Genomic DNA, 25,287 nt, shown 5'->3' with positions numbered 1-25,287 from the left:
TGATGCTCAAATTGTAACTTCATCCTAAGAGATACATTTTCTTTAAACGGGCAAGAGTAAACTACAGTGTTTAAGGGTGCACATTTGGGTGATAAAACCAAGAAAACAAAAAACAAGAAAGTCATTATTATAAAAGTGAGGATATGAAGAAGGGGAAGGCGGTGTCATCAGAATGAGGCTCGTGGAAGGAGCGTATGGAATAGGTGGCAAAGTTCTATTTTTTGACCTGGGCAAACATTTGATTTGTGTGTGTGTTACATCTGCTCTATTTGTATAATAGTAATTTTATTTAAAAAACTGTCACCGTATGGTCACTGGGGGGCCCTTTATGTTGACTCCTTTATCCTTTATACACTGCCCCTAATATTCTTGAAAACTCTCTTGCTTTTTGGCAACAATAGGATGTTGGAGAGGTGTTCTGAAATTTTTTGTTTTCCATCATAAATCATGAAATTAGCTACCTTCCGAAGGATTCTGTTTTCTTTTAATAGGAAATAATTCTAAAGGCCAGGAGCTGGGTTCTGGGGATGCACATGGAAATGTGTGGTGAGCAAGAATGCATTGCTGTTGCTACTGGGTCACTGAGAGCTGAAAACATTAAGGTTATTATTTCACACTGATATTTCCAATTTAACTTACGATATTGCTATTCCATACTTTTCTTGTATTATATAAGGTTTCATCAACTACAAGCCTTTCTCCTGAATTAACAATCTTTTTGGTCTGATGAAGCTCCTGGATGGAGCCAAGACATGCTTTATATCACATTCTGCTCTTTGGTACAATAATTCCCAAACTTCTGTCAGTCACATAATTCATAAATTTTTTTCTACAAATTTGCTAAGTGTATAATTTTGTAGCATTTATATTATTGTTTTCTTAATATTTTTGTTTAATCAACGTTAAAGTGACCCCCTTAAAAGAATGATATTCATATTAGGCAATAATATCTGTGGAAATATAAGATTTCATTAATGGGCCATGTATTTTTTCCAGTATCTATTAAGATGGATATGAGTGATGGAATTTGAGGAGACTCAATAAATGTCATCTTTCTCACTCAAGTTTAGCACAACATGAAAGGTAGACAAAAATCAGGAAAAAAAGAGCTCAAAATATGAGGTTCATTACTAATAAAGGCTGCACTGGGGGATGTTGCTTAGGAGCTGGATGATTACGGGCTCCCTTAGAGTGGACCCCAGGCTTGGACAGACACATCCACCGACAGGCCTGACCTTCAGTGTGGCCCCATTTCCCTCACAGCCAAGGACAGCACAGAAGTTGTCCTCCCTGAAGGAGACAGATTCAAAAAGTAAGGAGAGAAAGACTGAGCTACCATACTTAGTTTTTTCTCCAAACTCACCAATCAGGCAGGAATGAGTAAGGGAGCAGAGAGGGGCCAGGGAACATTAAGCTAATGGATATTTCTGTAAATAAAACACAAAGTCAGGGGAAATAACTACTAAAAATACATGTTTGTCCATGTATCGAGTTAAAGCATCTAAGTACAACTTTTGGGAAATGCTGCTATAGTGAACAGTGTTATGGTAAAGTGCCTGTGAAGTTCACCTTGTCCAATATTTCTTGGGTCCCTTCCCTGCATCTCAATTTATTTGTTACATTTGGAGGAACACATTTAATGCAGAAGAATCTGTCTGAATCCAAATCAGAGTGAGTCATATTGACAATGTAGCACATATGCCATCTGGGTCATTTTTCAGATACTTGTGTTAAATAAACTATCATTATGAAATCATAATCAAAACGTTCCAGCCCTTCTTATGCCACTGGGTGTTATTTTACCTTCATTATTCACAAAATTACTATACAATGGCAAAATCTTCTGAGTTTTCATTCTTTATTTCCTTAATTGAGTCGGGGACACTTATTCCCTTCAAATATTTTGATATGGTAGTTTCCTCTGATCAGGCTCTATAGAATGACAGTGCTTAAAGGAAAAAGTAGAGATACCCTGACTCCCCCCTTGTTTTATAGAGATGAGAAGTGAAGGTCTGCAAAGGCAAAGGACTTGTCCAAGGTCACATCCTACTTAACTGACTTAACCCCAGATTTGGGGTCTTCTAACTCTCAGTTCATTAATTTTTTTTTCTTTTTTTTTTTTTAAATCATCAACAATTTTTATTTTTTTTAACAGGCAGTAAGTCTTTTTTTTTTAATTTTTTAAAATTTATTTATGGCTGTGTTGGGTCTTCGTTTCTGTGCAAGGGCTTTCTCTAGTTGTGGCAAGCGGGGGCCACTCTTCATCGCGGTGCGTGGGCCTCTCACTATCGCGGCCTCTCTTGTTGTGGAGCACAGGCTCCAGACGCGCAGGTTCAGTAGTTGTGGCTCACGGGCCCAGTTGCTCCACGGCATGTGGGATCTTCCCAGACCAGGGCTCGAACCCATGTCCCCTGCATTGGCAGGCAGATTCTTAACCACTGCGCCACCAGGGAAGCCCCATTAATTTTTTAATGCTGCCCCTGGGCTGTTAAACATAAAGTCAAAATGAGAAAGCAAGGGGTCTTAGCAGAGAAAAATTATTTCCTATCATTTTCTATCTCTAAAATATATTTTGAATCTCTCCATTCTTTTCCATATTCCACACCATCACCATAGTCCAGTCAACATCACCTCCTACTTGGATCACTGAAGTAACCTCAAAACACGTCTTCCCCATTTTCAACCTCCAACTCAGTTTCTTCCCTTCACATGAGTTGTTCACTGGAATGCTTTATCTTTTATTTTTCACCACTCAGAACTCAAGCCCTAACTTTTTTGATTCCTCATACTGTGACCTCTAATAGAACACAAACTTTCCCCTATATTTAGCTGATTTAAAGATCTGTAAAATGAAAATATAGGTACTAATTTATTGGAAAAAAATTCACCTATAAGTGGACCCATGCAATTCAAACCTGTGTTGTTCAAGGGTCAACTGTATATCTATTTTGTTTATTGATGTTTCCTCAGTGTCTGGAAAACTGCCTGTATGTGGTGACTCCCCCAAAAATATTTATTGAAAGAAGTAACAGCAAACACTACCCATTGGATACTTACAGATTTTAAGATAAAGACATGGAACAGAATTTTGGGGATTTTGGCTCAAAGATACTTGGCCTGGTATGTCTAGGTTAACAAGGAGATGCATTTTATTTTTTTTTAATTTTATTTATTTATTTATTTTTGGCTGTGTTGGGTCTTCGTTGCTGTGCGCAGGCTTTCTCCAGTTGCGGCGAGCGGGGGCTACTCTTTGTTGCGGTGCGCAGGCTTCTCATTGCAGTGGCTTCTCTTGTTGCGGAGCATGGGCTCTAGGCATGAGGGCTCAGTAGTTGTGGCGCACGGGCTTAGTTGCTCTGCAGCACGTGTGATCTTCCTGGACCAGGGATCGAACCTGTGTCCCCTGCATCGGCAGGCAGATTCTTAACCACTGCGCCACCAGGGAAGTCCAAGAAGATGCATTTTAGTAAGACAGTACAGCTAACAGATTGCACTAATAGCATGGATTATCAAATGCTTCTACAATAACTTTTAGACTGCAGCAAAATGAAAAAAACGAGTTTCCAAGAATCTATAAATCAACATAGCATATTAAAGTGTTGTAAAAAACTAAGCAAATCTATATTTTTCAACCTCTCATCCTGTCTAGAAGATGAAACACAATCCTGTTATGAACTGGCTTAGGAAAGCCCTATTGGTTGAAGTATGGAGACTTTAAGATTTTCTTTTTATTAGTCATTAGTTAACTACTGAGAATTTTCATCTTAAGCAAACTTTCTTATAAGTATATGAGTAAGTGTGTTGGGCCTCAGCTTCGTTGTCTGTAAACTATGGATATAACAGTACCTGGCTATTGTGGTGAGGATGAAATAAGTTAACACATGCGAATTACTCAAAGCAATTACACAAAGAACAGTGCCTGGCTCATATTTAGTGCCCAAGAAATGTTACCTATTATTACGAACAGCTAGTATTAGTGCTTTAGTTCCTTTATTATTTTATTTGAATAGCAATTTCCTCTACCAGAGAACTTATTTGTACATCACCTTATCTGAATTGCATGAAAGATTCAGCACTTAGTGTTTGCAGGGTGCCAGAGATACAAAGAAATGTAAGACCCAGTCCCATCTTTGAGAAATTTGCAATCGAGTTCCAGCAAAGTACTTTATCCTATGGCTTGCTTTTAGAAAATACCCCTCCAGGGGAGCTAAATTTGGACTGTCAGCTTTTTACCAATTAGGATTCTCTAGGTTGCAAGTAAGAGAAGCCAGCTCAGACTGGCTTGGACTATGAAGTGGATTTCTTAGCCCATGTATGCGGCAATGAAAATAGTGTGGTGTAATTGGGGGTAATTGGCGAGGGGTTCCATAGTGTTCACTTTAAGGCGGAGATTAAAAAAAAAAAGACTGGGAATTCCCTGGCAGTCCAGTGGTTAGGACTCCACTGGGGGGCATGGGTTCAATCTCTGGTCAGGGAACTAAGATCCCACAAGCTGTGTGGTGTGGCAAAAAAAAAAGAAAAAAAGGTCCAGATTTTCCTATCTGTTGTTTCCTGTCATCACAGGGATGGCATCAAACCAAGGCTGTGGCCCCAGTAAACCTCTCTTTATGTCTCACTGGTCCACACTGGGTCAGATGCCCATTCTACTGCCAATCAGTGGTAATGAAGATCTGTCCTAGGCCAGTAAAGCCCACCACTGAAGCTAGGGGTCAAGTGAACACCTGAAGAAAAACAGGGTTCTATCCTGAAGACAGAGGGCAGGATGAATGCAGAGTAAACAACCAACAATTCCCAGCCTACCCTTTGAAGGGGGAACTGTATCTTACTTTTCTTTATGTTCTAACACGTTCTGTGCCAGCTGCACAGAAGATGCTTAATAAATACTAGCAGAAAGAATGGATAGTAAATAGACCTAGGAAGAATTATTTATTCACCTTACATAAGCCTCCTGAGTCCTAGAAATGTTTGTCCCAGGAACTAACATGACCAGTTCTTTCTTGTTTAATTGCCTTTTCCCTTAGCAACATAACCATGGACTCCGGTAGTGCTAGAGGGGAGGTCTGGATTGACCCTTCCTTCTGGAGCCCCATCATTGATTAATTATAAGTTGTGATGTTCCTCATTCATTCCCAGGTCATGGGGCATCTTTTGGCTGGTTGGTATCATACGTCATGGTAGATGAGTCAATCTTCTAAGGTTTGTGCCCAGAGAAATTGCCATTTAAGCTCCCTCTTTATTCCACCTCTGAGGTTAGGGAAGCAGATGTTGATGGACTAATTAGCATCTTGGGAGGACTCAGAATGATCTCCCCATCCTTAAACTGTTGTTTAATCGGTTGTCCCAGAGAGACACTGAGAGCCTCACTGGAATGTGGCTTCATGCAGAAAAAACAGCCCAGCCTAGCCTCCAAGTCACCATATGGAATGACAATGGTAACAGCTATAGTGAAAAAAAAAAAAGCAAGTCTAATGCCTGGTCACAAGTAAGAATAATGTTAGGTACATGGGACATCGGTAAATGTGTTACATCCCTGGAATTAACCCTTTGACTTGCATGTTCAGCATCTCTTTTATCTCATCTCTAACTAAGAAAGCATCCATATTTTAGGGGTAGACTTGGGGTAACCAAGTACACACAACCACTGCATAATATCATCTACAATAAGTCATTTAAGCTTTTGGGGAGCTAAAAGCAAAGTCAGGAGCCACTTTATTCTGAGACATCACTACCACATTAATTAAATATGCTCTTACTGGTAAGATCAGCCTTCTTGGTGAGCAAACAAAGGCAGTTGCTTGATGGCTTAAGTTAATCTTGATGTGACCGTTCTAGGAAAAGAATTTTTTTTTTCCAACGAGGAAAGAATTATTCAGAGTCCTTGCATGAATCGTCTATTTCTAGGGGTAATTTCTCTAATATTTATGTTTACCTCGAATTTTATTTTCTCATGCTTTCATAAGTCACCAGTACCTCTTTTGATTGGCTTATTCTTTCTTCAGAAGTATGAATGCCTTTGCTCTAAACGCTCTTTTGTGTTCTGCCTTCAAATCATTCCAGTTTTCTTCCAGTGATTTTGTATCTATTAGTTTACACTTCTGCAGAGAAAAATTTTGGGAGACTGGATTCTACTCCCTTCGGATAAGTCAACCTCTGCAAGCTTCAGTTTATTCATCTGTAAACTGTAGGTAGGAATGATAATGGATGTGGTACTCTACCCAGATCCCCTCTTCAGGACCTATGCTTCCTCCAACCCCCAACTCAAAGCCGCGCTCCTCACTGGGAATTGTCCTGCACTGCAAGGGAATTGCCTCCCTTAGCCCTTCGCCTCAGTGGGGCTCTCCCAGAACCAGAGCTTCTGCTCCTATACGGTTGGCTGAGACTCAGTTGGAACCATATTTTGGGGCAGATTATCTCTTTGCCCAATCCTGCATTCTTCACTACCTGTAGTTGTATCTCCCAAAGCACCCCCAATCCTCCTGTACGTCATTGACTGATGACATTCACATTTCTGCCTGATCTCATCAATCAGATAGTCCTTTGAGAAAAGTAATAACTAACTCTAGGCAAAGTTAAGTTGTCTTAAGTTTGTTATTTGTCCCTAAACTCACTCTTCCTTTGCCCTGGGGCTCTTCATGGTTGCCTCTTTCCCCTCCAGCAATTCCAGCGCTCCAGTGCCTTACTGCTCACCCCTTCTTGCCCTAGAAAAATAGGTGGGGAGGGAAAAGACTTGGTAAACTTATTCTCATTGAGGCTGAATATGTTACCCCTTAGCTTTCTAAGTTATACTTCTTTTGAAATTCTCTCTGTGTGCCTTTTGTTTTATTATTATTGTTGCCTGTATTATGACCACAACTGCCCTTCCGTAATTTCTGGTTTTCAGTCTGGTGTGAGATCAGTCTTTTCAAATTGGTCTTCTCAGACAGGAAATATCTTAGATTCTTTTAAAATTCATGCCATTAATTGCTACTGCTATTACAAAGAAAAATTCCCCTTTTGTATGAACATCATGAGGTAAATTGACCTTAAAGGATGCAGTTTTACCAAACAAAATGAATACAATTCTCATTGGATTTCTAAACAATCAAGATGGAAAAAGTAAAAAGACAGAGTTGAAAATATAAATGTGAAAGGCAGCTCAACTTTCAAAGGTATCAAGAGTTGGGTTGATTTGCAGATGGAATAAGGCCTGGCAGGCAATAAGGGGTTCTTTTCTCTTTTCTTTTTTTCCTGGCATATGAACTCATAACAGCTAAATTTTTCTCCCACATTGTATTAGGCAGGAGTCTCAGTTGAAAGTGTTAGAAAACTCAACTCAAATTAAGTTAAGCAGAAAAGGCGATTTACTAGAAGGATTCTGGAGAAACTCAGAAAACCCAAGGAGCTGCAGGAAACAGGGCAATTCATGGGATTCAGGGACTAGACCTGGAAATCCGGTTCCACCAGACTCTCTTTTCATCTTTGATCTCTGCTCGTTTGTGTCTGGTGTTGTGGGTTGATACCTTTGTCCTCTAAAAGGTATTGAAGTCCTAATGCTCAGTACCTGTGAATGTGACCTTATTTGGAAAGAGAATTTTAACAGATGAGCAAGTTAAGATGATGTGTTAGTTTGTTGGGGTTGCCATAACAAAGCACCACAGACTGGGTGGCTCAGACAATGTAAATTTATTTCCTGAGAATTCCCTGGAGGTCCAGTGGTTAGGACTCTGTGCTCTCACTGCCGAGGGCCCGGTTTCAATCCCTGGTCAGGGAACTAAGATCCCACAGGCTGCGTGGCATGGTCGAGAAAAAAAAAGAAAGAAATTTATTTCCTTACAGTTCTGGTGGCTAGAAATCTAAGATCAAGGTGTTGACAGGGTTAAAATGGTCCTCAAAAAAAAGTCCTATCTTTTTACCCTGTAACTACCCTTCAAGGACTCTGTTCTAAAAAAGCAATGAAACATGCTGGTAAAAATTTACCCACCAGGATTTTCATGATAGCAATAGTTCCTATCATGTCCCTCCCCAGCTCAAAGTTTTCAGTAACTTCCCATTTCACACAGAGATAAAGCCAAAATCTTCACCAATGGCTTAGAAGACACTATGTGACCTACATCCTTATTACTTTTTTGACCTTTTCTCCCAGGACTCTGCTCCAACCACAATGGCCTCAGTTCTCAAATACACCAGGCAAAGGAACGCTGTCTCAGGGCCTTTGAACTTGCTACTCCCTCTGCCTGGAATGATCATCCTTCAAATATGAGCATGACTTGCTCCCTCTCTTCTTTCAAATCTTCTACTTAAATGTCACTTTGTCTGGGAAGTCTTCCCTTCTGCCCTGCCCCCATTTATCATCCTTCTTCTCCACTTTTTCTCCTTAGCACACATACTTGTGTAATACCAGATATTTTACATATTTGTTTTGCTCTGCGTTGGAAATTGAATACCTTCTAGGTTCCCTGTAACACGTGGATGGTATGATGACCAGCTGGCTCCTTGCCCTGGAACGTTTCTTCTCTGCCTGATTAAAATTCTTGAACTTCCTTTGTGTTGAGCTGCACCCCTCAGGCCTGCAAGCCTTGCCCAGCCTTAAGACTGAAGAAAGAGCCCAGAGTCAGGGACAGAGACATCACTGGTTTAATAGATGGGAGAGCTTACACGTCTAAAGCAAGGTCCTGGAGCTACACCCCACCGTCACCCCACTGTCTGCAGATGGAGGGCAGGGCATGGCAGAAGTCTTTGCCTGGGGAGGAATGTGTACGTGTCACCAGTTGCAGAGGGAATTGACGTCAGGTTACCAGGGAAACCAGCAGAGGGGCACGCCCCTTTGATAAATTAACATAGTGGAGGTAGTTCTGATCTAAAGATTAGAACAATCACTAGTTGGGGCTAGGGGCAAGTATGTAGGCATTTACCAATTAGGCTCTATGATTTAGAGGGAAGGTCAGTCATGTGAGGAGGTGTAGTTAAAGCAGGGGATGTACAGAGAGCAAGAGAACGGCTATCCTGAGTGGCCTGACCATACGCTTTGTCTGGTCAGTGTCATCCTTAATTGGGGGAAGAGAAGTCTGGTTCAATGATGCCATGGGTCTAACTTACCCTGACATTGTGAACTTGTTCTGAGATTTTGCCTTGTTTTCCCTGCAGATTTCTGCTTTGTGCCCTTGTATCCATGTTGCCTGCCCTGAGTCTCTAGTCCATATCTGAAATCTCAGGGAGCTAGAAGGGAATTTAGAGATAAAATTGGCCCATGTGGTCATTTTGTTGATGGTGAAACTGAGGTGCAGGGGCAGGAAGGAACTCGCTCAAGGTCATATGCTATGTTAAGTACATTCATGAATTTATTCAATATATACTATGTGCTAGGCACTTGTAGAATAATAGAAAAAACATATATTGGTCTCTGCCCCCCTCCCCCCTACACTCCCCTCTCCCACCTCTTAAACTCCTCCTGGCACAGAACTCCTAAAACCCTTGTCATATCCTAAGTGATAAAAGCACTAGGAGCATATTTTGTTCTAATATTTGGTCTTTGACTCTGTTCCTGACACCAAGCTCCTAAATCCCCTGGAAATTTCTGGGTGATAGGAGTGCCTTTTGTTCTAATGAGGCAACTCTGGGTAGGCTGCTGGATGGGGGCTGATCACCAGAAAGACCAAACCAGGATTAGAAACTTGGAATTTTCAGCCGCATCCCCCATGCTCCAGAAACGGGAAATGGGCTGGAAGTGGAGTTAACGATTGATCCTGCCTATGTGTGATGAAGCCTTCATAAAAGTATAAAAGCCCCAAAGTATGGGGCTTGGAGAGCTTCCAGGTTGCTGAACATGTGGAGGTGCTGGGGGAGTGGGATGGCCAGAGAGGGCATGGAAGCTCGATGCTCCTTCCCACCTAGTCCTGTGCAACTCTTCCATCTGGATGTTCATCTCTAACCTTTGTCATATCCTTTTATAATAAACCGGTACACAGTAAGTAAACTGTTTCCCTGAGTTCTGTGAGCTGCTCTAGCAAATTAATTGAACCGTGGGAACCTCTGATTTATAGCCCATCAGGTAATCACCTTGACTTGGGCTTGACATCTGGAGGGAGGGGCAGTCTTGTGGGAATGAGCCCTTAACCTGTGGGGTCTGAAGCTATCTCCAGATAGATCGTGTCAGAATTGACTTAAATTGGAGGATACCCAGCTGGTGTCACAGAATTGCCTGATGTGAGGGAAACCCCTACGCATCTAGCGTCAGAACTGTTGTGAGTGTGGTAGTAATGTGAGAATAAAAGAAACACAAGAGGCGGACTGAGGTTTTTCCTACTCAGCACTGAATAGGGAAGAGTGAATACGACACAGTTCTTTCCAGTCTGGACAACCTCACAGTTCAATGGAGAATTCACATAAACAGACAATTACAAGACTGGATAAAAAGATCAGTGAGAGAGAGACGGTCAGCATGAAGAGGGTGAGAACAGCACAGAGGCGAGAGGGCAAGGAGAGTAGGTCAGGGCTGAAGCTCTCCATCCACTTAAACCTCAGAATATTTATAAAGGGCCAATCATCCATTCATTCCATCCAAATGTATTGGATGTTCTTCTACTGGGCCTTGCCTTGAAGATACAAAGATGAGTCTGGTATCTTTTTTTTTTTTTAATTTTATTTATTTATTTATTTATTTTTGGCTGTGTTGGGTCTTCGTTTCTGTGCGAGGGCTTTATCTAGTTGCGGCGAGCGGGGGCCACTCTTCATCACGGTGCACGGGCCTCTCACTATCGTGGCCTCTCTTGTTGTGGAGCATAGGCTCCAGATGCGCAGGCTCAGTAGTTGTGGCTCATGGGCCTAGTTGCTCCGCGTCATGTGGGATCCTCCCAGACCAGGGTTCGAACCCGTGTCCCCTGCATTGGCAGGCAGATTCTCAACCACTGCGCCACCAGGGAAGCCCAGAGTCTGGTATCTTAAAGGCCAAATAAGGTCATGAACTTGTGAGGTTGGCCAGCAAATTTCCAAACTCGAGTCCCTGACTGGTTAAGCCACTCAGTTTCAAAGCAAAGGAAATTTGTTTCACAGCCCTTTTCTCCTCCTTGCGACACAGCAGGTAAGCTGTGCAAACTGGCTGTGATTCTGAGCCACAAGACTGCTTGGAGGTGGCCTCCCTTGTCAAGCCTGGCACCCCTTTTCACCTTCAGAGTGGTCTGATGTCCTTGGAATGGGCAGGTAGCGTTTGTTCTTACACAAGGCAGTTGGCCAGCCAGCCCAAGTAGAGCCAGCAGGTGCTGGGTCCTTTAATCTTTCAGGACACAACCTTGGCCTTTTGTGGCTGGTTAATCAGGAGTGGGTGAGCAGCTGTCCAAGGATACATTCTGGAAGAAATCATTGGTCCAGGTGGAGCGTGGGCACAGGGTCCAGTCTGGTAGGAGCCTCTCTTTCACACCCAGTCTCCAGATGCTGTCTGGTTGCAGAGGCAGATTAGAGACACCATCAACTCCACAAGTAAATTATCTCTCCTTTGTAGGCCTGTGTAATTCCCCAGGGACATTGGTGTTTGTTTTTTTCCCCGTAAGGATGGGTTGGTGATATAGTAGAGTTGCTTTATACATACATTCAACATGTAATGGCTTTGGTGCCTAACTCTCCACCCCACTTCTCATGCAGTATTTCAAGGTGATGCAGCCCATAGGTTTAGTAAGGTGGGGATTAAGAATTAACTAGTGGGTTTAGCAATTTGGTCCTTGGTGACCTTGACAGCAGTAAGTTCAGTGGAGTGCCAGGGGCCTGAACTGGCTGGAATGGGTTCAAGAGATTATAGGAAAAAAATGGAGCAGAGAGTTGAAATAGAGCTGGAAGAAGACATGGGGTTAAGAGTTGATTTTTTTAAAAATATATTAATTAATGAATTAATTAAATTTTGGTTGTGTTGGGTCTTCGTTTCTGTGCGAGGGCTTTCTCTAGTTGTGGCAAGCGGGGGCCACTCTTCATCGCGGTGCGCGGGCCTCTCACTATCACGGCCTCTCTTCTTGCGGAGCACAGGCTCCAGACGCTCAGGCTCAGTAATTATGGCTCACGGGCCTAGTTGCTCCGCGGCATGTGGGATCCTCCCAGACCAGGGCTCGAACCCGTGTCCCCTGCATTGGCAGGCAGATTCTCAACCACTGCGCCACCAGGGAAGCCCCTAGATTTTTTTTTTTTTTTAAGATGGAAGAAATCACAGTGTACTTGTATGCTGGTTGTAATGATCCAATCGAGGCAAAACTGATGATGCAAAAAAGAGGGAGTAGATATGGCTTGAGATGTCCTTGAACCAGAAAGAGGACAAAGAACTTTTAGGGATGTGGTAGAGCTGTGTAGGGGAGGAAAAAGTTTTCCTTGACCCTCTTAGGGTCCCTGGCTGGATGTGAAAATTAAACTGACAAAGACAGATTAACAGGAGAAAAGCATACACATCTACTTACTGTAAGTTTTATAACTGACATGGGAGCCTTCATCAGGAAATGAAGACCTGAAGAAATGGTTAAACCTAAGTGTTTTTATTCTAGGTTTGATGAAGAGTGGGCAGTTGTGGAGAAATATGATAGGGCAAAGGGTACGAGGTAAGTGTAGTAAACTGGGGGAAACTTGGCAAGGCCTGTTTGTTTGGATTCTTCCTGGTGACCCTTCATCCTGGAGATAAAGATGCTTCTTTCCTCCGGGTATAGAGGGGCACCTGTTAGAAGAAGGTCTTATGACCTGCTTCAGGGGAGAAGGGCGGGGGACAGCCAGCGAGATCTTCCTGCTTCTGCTGTTTTCTCAGACTCCTTCAGCTTAAAATATCCTATATGCTAAGGTGCACGTTTTGGGCTACTGTGTTCTGACCCTCATCAGCTGGTTGTTAAACACAACTGTAATTAAATATTAAATTATATAAATTTACTATTAAATAAACTATATTTTAAAAGGTAATAGATATTCAAAAATCTTCCCTTCCTAACTTCATTACTACCTTTACCATGGTCTGTGTTCTTGCAGTTATGTCTATCGTGAGTGGGTGGTGGAAATGACACCATGCTGGTCATTTCAAATTGGCCGTGGTGGGAGTATTTACACCACAAAAATTGCAGCCATTAGACATCAGGGCCTTGTTTCGGTTTGTTTTTTAAAGGAGAGCTGTTTGTTAACCATCTGCAGCCCATGCCTGGATTTGGTGGACAAGTGGAGAGATTGGCCCTCAACTAAGTGGCAACAGTTTGTCCACAAGAACAGGGGAGAAGGCAGGCCATTTGGACCGGTGGGTAGATAGATGTGGTAGAGAGATGTTTCCTCTTTACTAAGGGAAAAAGGAAGCAAGGTAATCACCTGAGAATAAGGCTGGGGGGGGAGGTGTTGGAGGTTTGAAGAGAGAGGAGCCTGGGACAGTAAGTAGGTTAGAGAATTGCAGTGTTTTTGTCTAAGCACCATTAAAAAGGCCCCTTGAGTTTGGTGGTTATGAATCTAAACAGAGGCCTGGGTGTATAGTTTCCTCCAGGCCCTTTCAGTGGCTTGGGTGAGGCAGTAAGTAAGTGGAGAGCTGGATTTATCCAAGGCTAGGGTTTTGCCAGTCCAGTATGACTGTGTAAGCGAGATTATAAAATTATAAGTGTAAAAGCCACCACCTCAGAGACCTCCCTTATTTATCCGAGCTAAAATCATGCCACCTGTAACTTTGACCTATTATCCTGCTTCTTTCTCTATTTTGTTTATTGGGTGTTAAATCATCTGACAGCAGGGACTGTGCTTTCCTTACTGCGGAATCCAGTGCCTACCACAGTCCTTGGCGCATAGTAGGTGCTCAGGAAGTAACATGTTGGATAAGTTATTGGATTAATGGATTCACTTGCCTGCTCTTGTAAAATCTGTACAGTCGAGTGAAGAACACTCAAAATTCTTGTTGTATCCCTTGTTTCCTTGCTCCATGGTGTTTAACTTTCAGGAGCGTAGGATTTCCTTACGGAGTCAGATGCAGATACGGGCAATTTTTAAGTACTTGAGACACAACCTAAAGCCTCAGAGGCAGCTGCCCGGGTCGTGTGGGTAATGCAGTTGTTGGCCTTTGTCACACCGGACTCGGCAACACGAGGAGGGTTATATTACAATCCCTAAACTTGGAAGGAGGGTAGTTTATGTATTTATTATTACTTTTTTTTTAGCGCTGCCAGTAGCGGCTTAAGGCTCCAGGAGAGGTGATAACAAAAGCCCCAGTTGCAAGGTCCAAGCCTCTAAGGAACTGTGCCGCGGCTCCTGGGCGGATACTTGGGCCCATAGGCGTGGTCGGGGGCGTGGCGTGGCCCGGGCGAGGCGTGACCGGCGCGGGGAGGGGCGGGGCCGGGGCCGGGCCGCTCCAGGCGCTTCCAGCCGACCCCGCCAGGGGCCCCGGCACCTCCCGCGCCCGCCGCCCGACGGGACGCTGGCGGAAGGGGGCGGGGGCATGACCGACTGTCTGGTTCTCCGAGTGGACAATAAAGTTTCAAAAGTTTGAAAAAGGAGGAGAAACCCCCCCCCCACGCCCCTTCGGCTACCCTGGTGTGGACGCCTGCGGCCTGGCACACACAGAGCTCCAGCAGCAGTGTGCTCGCGGAGGCGTGCTCGGCGCGCCGGAATGGGGGTCACCGTGGACGTGCACGAGGTGTTCAAGTACCCCTTCGAGCAGGTGGTCGCCAGCTTCCTCCGAAAGGTATTCGCCCCGCTCCGTCTCGGCCGGGGCTCGCATTCTCCCGCGCTGCCCCGGTGGCCCAGCGGTCTGCGCTCCGGGCAGCGGGCGCCCGCAGCTCCCCTCTCCTCCACTCTGCACCCCTCTGCCCTCGGAGGTCCACACCCACGGTCGGTCTCCCCTTCCAACTGCGGGTTTCGCCTCTGGGATGTGCTGGCCGAGGGCGGGGGTGGATTTCCTTGAGAGCTCCCCCACCAGGACGAGGGAAAGTCTCCGTGCGCGGCATCACGTTCACACCCTGCCCCAGCTGGAGGGAGAGTCGCGGGGAACCCAAGTTCTGGAGCCCCGGTGAGCTTGCACAGGGCTTGTCGATCTCTCTAGTACATCATTGACTCCTTCAAAGCTAGTGGAGGCTGTTGAAGCCGTCATCTACCACCTCGCCACTTTCTCTTTTATTAACAGCTTGGGACTTTGGGCAGTCTCCATGCCTTAGTTTTATAATATGTAAAATGGGAAAAATAATAGTACCAACTCAGGAGTTGTGAGGATTCAAGTGAAATAATTCCCGTAAAGTGCTTATCACAGTGACTGATGCTTGCTGAGTTCTTTAAAATATATTGTTGTTGTTTGTGCTACTATAACTGTACACCCTAGCCTCAATATTCAGTGGCCCTCTTTATCTCAAGGGCTGCTCCTGGGACTGTGGCTCGCAATGGTAGAATGGGAAATTTCTTTCTAGTCTGGTTCTGCCTTTAGTTAGTTCACTTGATGACCTTGGTCAAGGGTCGTTTTCTCTCTAGGCTTCAGTTTCTGCATCTAAGATGTGTCCACGTAAAAAAATGCACAACCTGAAAGTTGAGAATTATGTTCTATTGGGCAGACTTGCTGAGGACTTAAGCCTGGACACAGCCTCTGAGATAGCTCCTTGGGGCTGGTCTGAGGAGGTAAGGGAGGAACCAGGATATATAGGAGTTCAAACAGAAAAAAGGATAGTTGACCATCCAAAGATTACTGCTAATTAAAGAAAATGGGACATCTCAAGTTAATGAAATTAGCTTTTTTCTGTGTATGGAACAATGCAAGAGTCTGGGCTCATTGAAATTCCTTTGATAAGTGCCTTAACTATCTAGGACCTGTATCCTGTTTTTCTCTGTCCTGAATCCCCTCAGGGTGCACCGCTGGGGATGGCTGCAGAGGCTGAAGGACCTATGGCCACAACATCGCTTGTTTACTGAAATGGCAGGTGACATTCTTTGTCCACAGATGAGTGTTGTATCAGATCTTCTTTCAGCTTTCACAATCTTGAGGAAGATTTGCAAGAATTGTAATTTGCCTTGGACAGCTGCCACTGGCAGTGCTCCCAGTGTGCCACCTGGAAGCCTGGAGATGGATTTTTTTTAAGTGATAAGACCTGACCTCCATTAGAGGATGCAGTTGGGGGCCCAGGTCACAAAGGAGTGAGTAGGACCCTGGTTAACATGATGGTGCCATGGAGGCCTTTTTTGGGGGAGGAATGTCAGCGGGTTAATATTGTTAATTATCTCCTGTATGTAGTACCTGGTACCTACTAGGTGCTCAGTACAAATCTGATGAATGATGAATGAATAAATGAATGAATAAATGAATTACAGATGTGCTGTAGACTTTGCCTTAGGCCAGGCTTCTGGGCCCTAAAGAGAAAAAGCCAACACCCCATTTTTGTTTTAGGACTGGCACTTTGGAGTGTGGATTCTCCGATGCCACTGCCCCTTTGGAAAGCCTTTCTGGGTTTTCCTCATCAAGAGGCAATCTCTGCCTTGTCAGAGCTGGAGGGACACTTTGGGCCTCAGTGACCGTCTTCTACAGTGTTGGGTAGTTACTACTGCATGTCTTTTCCCTCGTTAGACTCTAAGCTTCCTCCGGGTAGGTCTCACTCCTGAAGAAGCACGTATCACAGTGCCAAGCTCTCATTTAGAGAGTACTTGGCATGTGTCAAGCTTCTGGGCTAAATGCTTTTCTTTCATTCAGCAGGTGTTTAGAGACACTTTGCATGCCAGGCTCTGCGCTGGGTGTAGGGCACCACAGACAGACTCTCTTCTCATGGAGCTGATGGTCTCTGGTGGGTGAGACTGACATTAATAAATGATTAACAAGTGAACACATAACTCCAGCTGATGATGTGTATTTACACAGGGAAAGTTCACAGTGTTGTGAAGTCCCGGAGGGTGGCATGAGGGAAGCCTTCTTCGAGAAAGTGACATTTGTGAAGTGATGGCTGAAACATGAGACGAGTTTCCTAGGCCAGCGGGGCGGGGGAGGAAGTGCTGTCATACGTTATCGTTTTTACTCCTCCCAGCAGCTTCAGGAAGTAGTTATGATTGACTTCCATTCCATGGTCTGGAGAAACTGAGGTTCAGATTCCAAGTTCCCACAGCTAGCAAGTGGGAGAGCCAGGATTTCAACACATCTGAATCCAAGCTCACACCCCCTAATCACCAGGCTGTGCTGCCTTGCACATAATAGACACTCAGATAATCACTGAGGGAATACAGTGCTGTAGACTCTACTTTGTGTGCTCTTTATCCAATCTCAGTTTCCTTTTGCCTGCAGTCTTCTCTCAGGGTTTATTCATCTCCGACGGGTTGTGCCTGGTCTAAGGGTATAGCTTTGAAGGTGCGAGGGTGAGAAAATACATTGTTCGGGTTATCTGCTGTGTAACAGATCACCCTAGTGATTTAGTGGCCTAAACCAATGGTAAGCTTTTGATGGAAAGCTTTTAATTCTTACATTTCTACGGGTTGACTGGGCTCAGATGGGCAGTTTTTAGGTGCCATGTGTTATAGCTGAGGTTGCTTCTCTAGCTGGGTTCAGTTAGGATCTGGAAGAGTTCTTGTACAATACTTAGCAAAGTGCCTGGCACATTGTACATAAAAACTGAGGAGGACATTTTGGAAGGTAAGGCTAGGGAAAGTGGAGGAGAACATTTGTAGAAAAGGTCTAGGGATGGGACAGTGTTATCTCTATGGACACTACACTTCCATTCTTTCTATTCACAAAGCAGTCCTTCAGAGATCCCTGGATGGGGCTATGTGACTGTCTCTAGGATGTCAATAAATTCAGTTGCTCTGAGAATTTTCACCTTACATTATGCATTCTTTTTTCTTGTCTCTCTCTCTCTTTTTTTTTTTTTTTGGCCGCATGGCATGCGGGATCTTAGTTCCCTGACCAGGGATCAAACCTGTGCCCCCTGCAGTAGAAGCGAGGAGTCTTAACCACTGGACCACCAGGGAGGTCCCCACCTTGCATTATTTAAAGCCATGAACTGGAAGTCAGTAGACCTGGATTCCAATCATTGTGCTTCCTTCATTAAAAGCAGTTTTGAGGTGGCCTTGGGAAACAGTTTTCACCAGCCTATACTGTGCCCTTGAGCAAATTAGAAAGAGGCATCATCTAGGTGGTCTACACCCATAAGCTCACAGTAAATGGGGCTAGTGGGAGGTGTATGGGGCTACTTATGCAAGTTAGAAAAAAGTGCTCCTTCTTCTAGGTGCCCAATGGCCTGCTTGACTGGAAAACCTTGTGCAGTGAGCAACATGCACAACCTTATGAGACAACCCTACTGTCTTAATTTCTTATCTGTGAAATGATATGCTATGTACCCCACCAATCTCCCAGGATTGTTGTGAGGATCAGATGTGTAACAGTCTGACAAGCATATGTTTCTTTTAAAGCATAAGGTAGTAAGAATGATCCTTTTGGCAAAATACACTTTTATTTTTCTTTTAGTCTTTTTGTATTTTTTTTTTTTTTATTCAAAGGAAAGCACTTGGCAGAAGGGACAATCATAGGATCTCTGGGAAGCATTTAATCTGATTTTGCACAATGGTATGTTTGAAAGTGCTACAGCGCTGAGGAAGTTCTATTTTAAATAGAGTCTACTGATCTCTGGCTTTTGGTATGTTAGGGCTTGCCTTCCAAGTTATAATATCCTGCTATTTTTAAAACCTTAGGAATGTTTGCTCTTCTTACACCTGGCTGTTGGATACCACAGGCAAAATATTAGCTACATGCTTTCAAAGCTAAGTGGCACCTTGAAAACAAACACCACAATACTCTTTGTTCGTGGAGTGCAATGTTTCTCAATGAACTCTTCATGGAGGAGTGCTGTGAGAACCAAAATGGTTTATTCATCAGATGCTAAACTGTACTTTCCATGAACTACAGTGTCAGTGGTCTTGACAGTGTGTTTTGGTTTCTTTCTTTGAATGACTCTTAGCTTTCTAGTTCTCATCATTTATAGCTGTTTCCTTCCTTTTACTTAAAACCATCTACAAAGAGAACACACTGTTGAATAGATGGATATAGCAGCTGATACGCTTACTCATCTCTGGAAGCTAACATGGGTCTGTTTAATGGGCTTGCCTTGCATGAGCTGGATTCCTAGATTTTCTAAAAATTTCTTCCTAAAAGACTTTCTAAATTTTGTCTACCTGAAATTTAAAGTCATAAAAAAGGCCATTATGTGGCCTGGATTTTTCTTGTTTATTCTTAAATGAGGCCAGAGAAGCGACAGTTTTTCTTACCATAGAGTTGTTCAGGTTGATTTTCTTGTTATGCTGTAGGTAAAAGAGTCACTGTGAATAGAGTGTAAGCTTCATGGGTGGAGATTTTATCATCTGTTCCTGATGTATCTCAAGTATCCAAAGAGATCCTGGACATAGTAGGTACTCAGCAAATCCTTATTGAATGAATGAGTGAAATACTCTCTTCAGGATTTAGCCCTGTGTAATTTCAGACCGAAGCCGGTGTGGGATTCAGTAACATGTCCTTACTTTGGTACTGTAATCAAACGGACAGATTAAAATAATTTCTTTGCTTCAACACAGTGGCCTCGGATTTTATTTATTCTAGCCAGGAGCTTGATGTTGTGAACAAAATGGTTTGAATGTTTACCCTTAAACTCAAAAAGGGGATTTATGAATGGCTATTTCCATTTAGAGTAGAAAGTTGATTGGGTAATTAATAACGTTTCCATTTCTGATCCTCTTTTTTCTCCCTTGCATATCTGACACATGTGTGGAACATCTCTTCCTACAGAGCTCCTGAAATATTTGGAGTGGACCCGTATTTCCAAAATAAGTGATTTGAAAATGATAGGCCTGGGTTAGCATAATGGTTATTTATCTTTTTGTTCACACTATAATAGTCTTTCTTTACTTTTATCTTCCTATCCTCAATTCTACTAGAAAATTAGGCACGACGGGAAGAAGGTGCAGACAGGAAGAGCGTGGGCTCTGGCATCAGCCAGGTGTCGGGGTGCTTCTAGCTGTGTGAGTTTGGGCAAGTCAGTTCATTTTTCTATGCCTCAGTTTCCTCATCTGCATAATATTAATAATAATAATATCTTCCGGAGTTGTTGGGGGAAAGTAAGTTGGATAATGCACACAGTTGCATACAATATACATAGTTTAATATCACCACACAGTAGGTGCTTTAGTACTTGTTTAAAACAAGTACTTTTAAAGTACTTGTTAAAAATCGTTATAGTAATACTAACAGAAATAATTTATGACATGTAATCCATGAACTTGAAAATAAAAAGCTGAGAGAAGTAGTCTGCAGAATTTTTTTTTTTTTTTTGCAGAAATCTTTTTAACTAGAAGTAATTAAGGGGAGAGTAAGCATGAATAAAGGTGCATATTTGAATTATGACTTATTTTTAAAATGTCATTTAAATAATATTAAAGCATACTTAGTAAGTTACCTAGTAGAGCTTGTGGCTTAATCAGTGCCTGAAAGATAGGAAAATTTTAATTATCAAAGTATAATAGTTAAACATTCATTATATGTCTCCTAATAGAAATCCACAATAGGTCTGTGTATCATTTGGCCCCTGGGAGATGAAAAGCTAAATAAAACATAGCCCTGGGGCTTCCCTGATGGCGCAGTGGTTGAGAGTCTGCCTGCCGGTGCGGGGGACACGGGTTCAAGCCCTGGTCTGGGAGGATCCCACATGCCGCGGAGCAACTGGGCCTGTGAGCCACAACTACTGAGCCTGTGCGTCTGGAGCCTGTGCTCCGCAACAGAAGAGGCCACGACAGTGAGAGGCCCGTGCACCGCGATGAAGAGTGACCCCCGCTCGCCACAACTGGAGAAGGCTCTCGCACGGAAACGAAGACCCAACATAGCCAAAAATAAAAATAAATAAATAAATAAATAAAACAAAAAAACATGTTTAAAAAAAAGACAAAAAAACATAGCCCTGGCCTCAAGGAGCTCACTGTCAAAGGGGACAAAAGAAAATAAATTAATTTTTGTGATAAGTGCCTTCTCAGGGGCATATCACAGACATAAAGTATGGGGCAAGAGTCACGTTTTAATTATAAATATATAAGAGCTTTTAGAGTACTTAAGAGTTTGTTGCCTTTTTTAAAAGTAAGTATTCTCTCTATTCTCTTCTCCAATGTGGCGCTTTCCCTAATGCTAGTGGGTAGGGATGTGTCAAGGAGTCCTTGTCGTATCTTCTACAAATTCTGCAATGGTAAAGCATAAGCTTGTGAGGTTTTACTAGTCTAGGAAAATAAGAAATATCTTCTAGTAATTTCTGAATAATCATTTAAATATATCTGGATTGCAAATGGACACTAATAGTATACTTAATATGACACCACAGTAAGTTACAAGATAAAGACTGAAGTCTTGAAACTAAGTTTTCAAAAATATTGAGTCATTTTTTAGTAGCAAAGCAGTAAGGTGCCAGGTGTTACACGTCACATAAAATTATTTCCTTGAATTCCTATAACAACTCTTTGAGGTAGATTTTTTTTTTTGTTTTGTTTTTGTTTTTCTAATTTTACAGATGAAAAGACTGTGACTGACTGAGATAATTTGCCTGAGACTCCCATAGGTGGGCTTCAACTGAGGTCTCTTAGATTCTAAAACTCATTCTATTTCCCAGACTGTCTTTATTTTACTTTTGTTTATTTCTTAACTTTTCATTTAGAAATAATTTGACTTACAAAATGTTGCAAAAACAGACAGAAAATTCGTGTCCTTAACTTCCTCAAACCACTATATGATTTTTAAAATCAGGGAATTAACACTGATACCATGTTAGCTGTCCTATAAACATTATTCAAATTTTGGCTCTTGTTTACTAATACGATTTTTTTTCAGTCTAGGATTCAATCCAGGATCCCACATTACATTTAATGTGTTGTTGTATCTTAGTCTCCTCTTCAGTTCTTTAGTGCTTTCTGGACCATGGTGCTTTCCAAGAGTACTGATTAGTTATTTTGTAGACTTTGTAACTTTAAATGCATTGGGTTTGTGTATGCATTTTTTTTTAAAAAATAGATTTTTATTGGAATATAATTGTTTCACAATACTGTGTTAGTTTCTGTTGTACACCAAAGTGAATCAGCCATATGCATACATATGTCCCCATATGCCCTCCCTCTTGAGCCTCCCTCCCACCCTCCCTATCCCACCCCTCTAGGTCATCGCAAAGCACCAAGCTGATCTCCCTGTGCTATGCTGCTGCTTCCCACTAGCTAGCTATTTTACATTCAGTAGTGTATATATGTCGATGCTACTCTCACTTTACTCCAGCTTCCCCCTCCCTGCCCCCATGTCCTCAAGTCCATTCTCTATGTCTATGTCTTTATTCCTGCCCTGCAACTATGCTCATCAGTATCATTTTTTTTTTTTAAGATTCCATATATATGTGTTAGTATACAGTATTTGTTTTTCTCTTTCTGACTTACTTCACTCTGTATGACAGACTCTAGGTCCATCCATCTCACTACAAATAACTCAGTTTCCTTTCTTTTTATGGCTGAGTAATATTCCATTGTATATATGTGCCACATCTTCTTTATCCATTCCTCTGTAGATGGACATGTAGGTTGCTTCCATGTCCTGGCTATTGTAAATAGTTGTGCATTTAATGTTTAGGGAAAAGGATTTTCCTTGGTGTCACAATTGTATGAATGATTCTTTTTAAAAAACTTCATTATGTCATTGCCAATTATTGGGACATTTTGGTGTGAATGAGTGTGAAGTGACGTTGGTTAGCCTTTGTTTAGAATCATAACTTGTCCCACCAGAAGGGCCTTTGAGGAACATCTGGTTGTTCACCACCCGGGCTTCACAGATGGCAGCATCACAGTCTGCACATCTTGCCTCCTTGTCCTTTGTTTCTTCTACTTCATCCTCCTATTGCGAAGGCCAATGAACAGCCATTCAAAATGTCTGTTGACTTAAATGTGTTTAGTCTTTGGTCTTTGACATTTTGACTAATCATTTGGTCTTGGTATAAAGTCAGCTTTGCTTTTCTTCTAAGATAGACAATAGTATGTAGCTCATAAAGGGAATTTGGCACAGCTCGCAGTGATTTCCTTGTGTAGTTAAATGCCATAGCTCTTTTCAGCAGCTCCATCCCTTTGCACGTACATGTTTGGCAACAGCCCGGGTAGCAGAGATTCCCTTAATGCTTATAAAACTGCTTTGTTAATATACCAGACTTACTTTAGGTCTCCTTGGCCTTCTTTGAAGGACTAATACAGATATATCAGCTTAACTGCTTCCTTGTGTTCTCTTGGATAATGCCAGTTGGAAGTTGGTAAACAATGGCTCCTTTGGAGGTCATTGACTTTTTTGGTGGGAGTATTATAAAAGGCAGGCATCGACTTCTGAGCTTTTTGGAAAGTTGTTTCTTTCTTTTTTTTAAAAAAAAATTATTTATTTATTTGGCTGCACCAGGTCTTAGTTGCGGCATGCATGCGGGATCTAGTTCCCTGACCAGGGATCGAACCCTGGCCCCCTGCATTGGGAGTTTGGAGTCTTAACCACTGGACCACCGAAGTCCTGGAAAGTTGATATGTTAATAACTCCTTACTCTCTTAAGAGTCGGCTTTATGAAAGCTTATTATATTTTTCCCCTGTAAATAAGAAATGTCAATATACCCTATCTTCTGAATGTTATTCCTGTAGTTAGATGGACTCTATTTCTTGACCTCTCACTCTTCATAGCTATGTATTTGTTTTAATGTATATTTTGTTTTTTACCCATTATTTTGAAATTTTTGGGCTCTTGCCTTTTAATATGTAAAACAAATGAAAGCAAGGTATATGACAGTGTAGGAGAGTCTACGTTTTACCCTTGTTAGACTGTTACATACATATAATATAAGCAGTGATATTTGCAACACATTTATATCTTGGGGAAAGGGAAGGGGTTAGTTTTTATGTTCTGTGAGGAATGTAAAAATTATAAGTAAATTCAGAATGAACTCAAATATACCTTGAAAAATCCCTTGTGTCACCCAGAAAGTATGGCAAATGTGCAGAGCCCTGTGCAGTAAGTATTAGACACTGCAGTTTGTGGTCCACTGAGTGAGGTCCAAGGATGGCAAGGGTTTTTGGTAGATATTTGGGTCATCAGTCCACTTTGCTTCCGTGAAAGTCACTAGTGTGGAGCAGGGAGCGGAAGATCCCAGGGTTGCCCTGCTCGTGTGCAGGACTTACGCCATTATGTTTTTAACATGGAGACTCCTTATCTTAACGCTTGTTAAGAGATTTACTCATTTTGAGGAGGACAAAATGAGATAATACATATGGTGACCTCTAATACAGCACTCTGCACGGGCAAAGTAGATGTGCAATTAAGTCTTCGATGGGCTTGATCCTGATCTAGCTTAACCCTTTCCACTGTCACACTGTGTTTGTACAGGTGTCCAGAAAAACCTGGTCACCTGCTTCCTGTCTTCCCAATTGGCATTCCTGGTGGTGATCCTCTCTGAGCAGCCTTCCCTCTCTTGACCCCTTATTAGCTGACTTCAGATACATTTTTGTGAATTAAATCATGAATATTCAAGTTACCACAAGATGGTGTCAGAAAATTTTGAGTAATGCCAGGTAGGGGGCGCCTCAGCACAATAAACCTTTAATTTAAAAAAAGTTAAAATATATGCCGTTCATGTCATGGTATTTAGCTATTGTAAATAAACCTCTGATTTCTTTTTCCATTCTCACATGGAAGGAAACTTGAGGCTCACGTCTATTCAACTCCAAAAGTAGTTGCATAGGAAAATGCCTTGAATCTTGCAAATGAGTTTACTAGAGTGACTAGTTTAGGATTTCTTGTGTTTGGCTGAGACAACTTGCATTTTACTTTGTAATTTGCAAGCATTGTCTAATGAGTGACCCTTAAGTATTTTACAATGGCTCCTCTTCATGATTTCCCAAGCCCCTTTTATCCCTTAGTCTGATTTATCTTCTCCTTATATATTTTATTTTTTGTTTTTCTGACTGACATGTAAACTCTCTAAGAGGCTACAATTTTATTTGTTTCATTACTCTATCCCTAGTGCCTGGAAGAGTGCCTAGGTAGTCAGAAAACTGTTAAGTGAAGAATAGTTTCACTATTATTTAAATCGATACCCTTCACCCTAATAAGCAGATATTAAAGTTATATAAAAGCGTGAGTAAAGCATTTGAATTTATAATCTTTAGGAATTTCACTGATAACTTTGTGAAGTAATCAGAACTTGGGAAATTTTTATCATTAGCCTTCTCTGGTGATTATGTTTCCAACCTCTTTCATAATTTAGTTCAGTCATCTTCGTATAACTTACAGTGTATTTATAATATTCAGTCAGTCAGGTTGTATTGATGAATATAATAAAATG

At 42.3% G+C, this 25,287-nt stretch overlaps 1 protein-coding gene across 6 annotated transcripts in view; it reads left to right on the top strand.

Annotated features, from left to right (window-relative positions):
- Positions 1-14,276: 14,276 nt before the first annotated feature.
- Positions 14,277-25,287, top strand: part of PRELID2 (PRELI domain containing 2) — a 79,498-nt gene continuing 68,487 nt past the window's right edge. The window contains exons 1-2 of one of the 6 annotated variants that reach the window (XM_082382789.1): positions 14,277-14,641; positions 19,843-19,926. In XM_082382789.1, coding sequence (XP_082238915.1) covers positions 14,567-14,641; positions 19,843-19,926 — 159 coding nt within the window. In that variant the 5' untranslated portion in view covers positions 14,277-14,566. The remainder of the gene's footprint in view (positions 14,642-19,842; positions 19,927-25,287) is intronic. The other 5 variants (XM_082382791.1, XM_082382792.1, XM_082382790.1 and 2 more) reach the window with 5 other exon arrangements.

This window comes from Balaenoptera borealis (genome assembly GCF_965194805.1).
Source record: "Balaenoptera borealis genome assembly, chromosome: 2".
NCBI lineage: Eukaryota > Metazoa > Chordata > Mammalia > Artiodactyla > Balaenopteridae > Balaenoptera > Balaenoptera borealis.
Note: the sequence above shows the minus strand (reverse complement) of the source record. Positions and strands in the feature narration are given on the sequence as shown.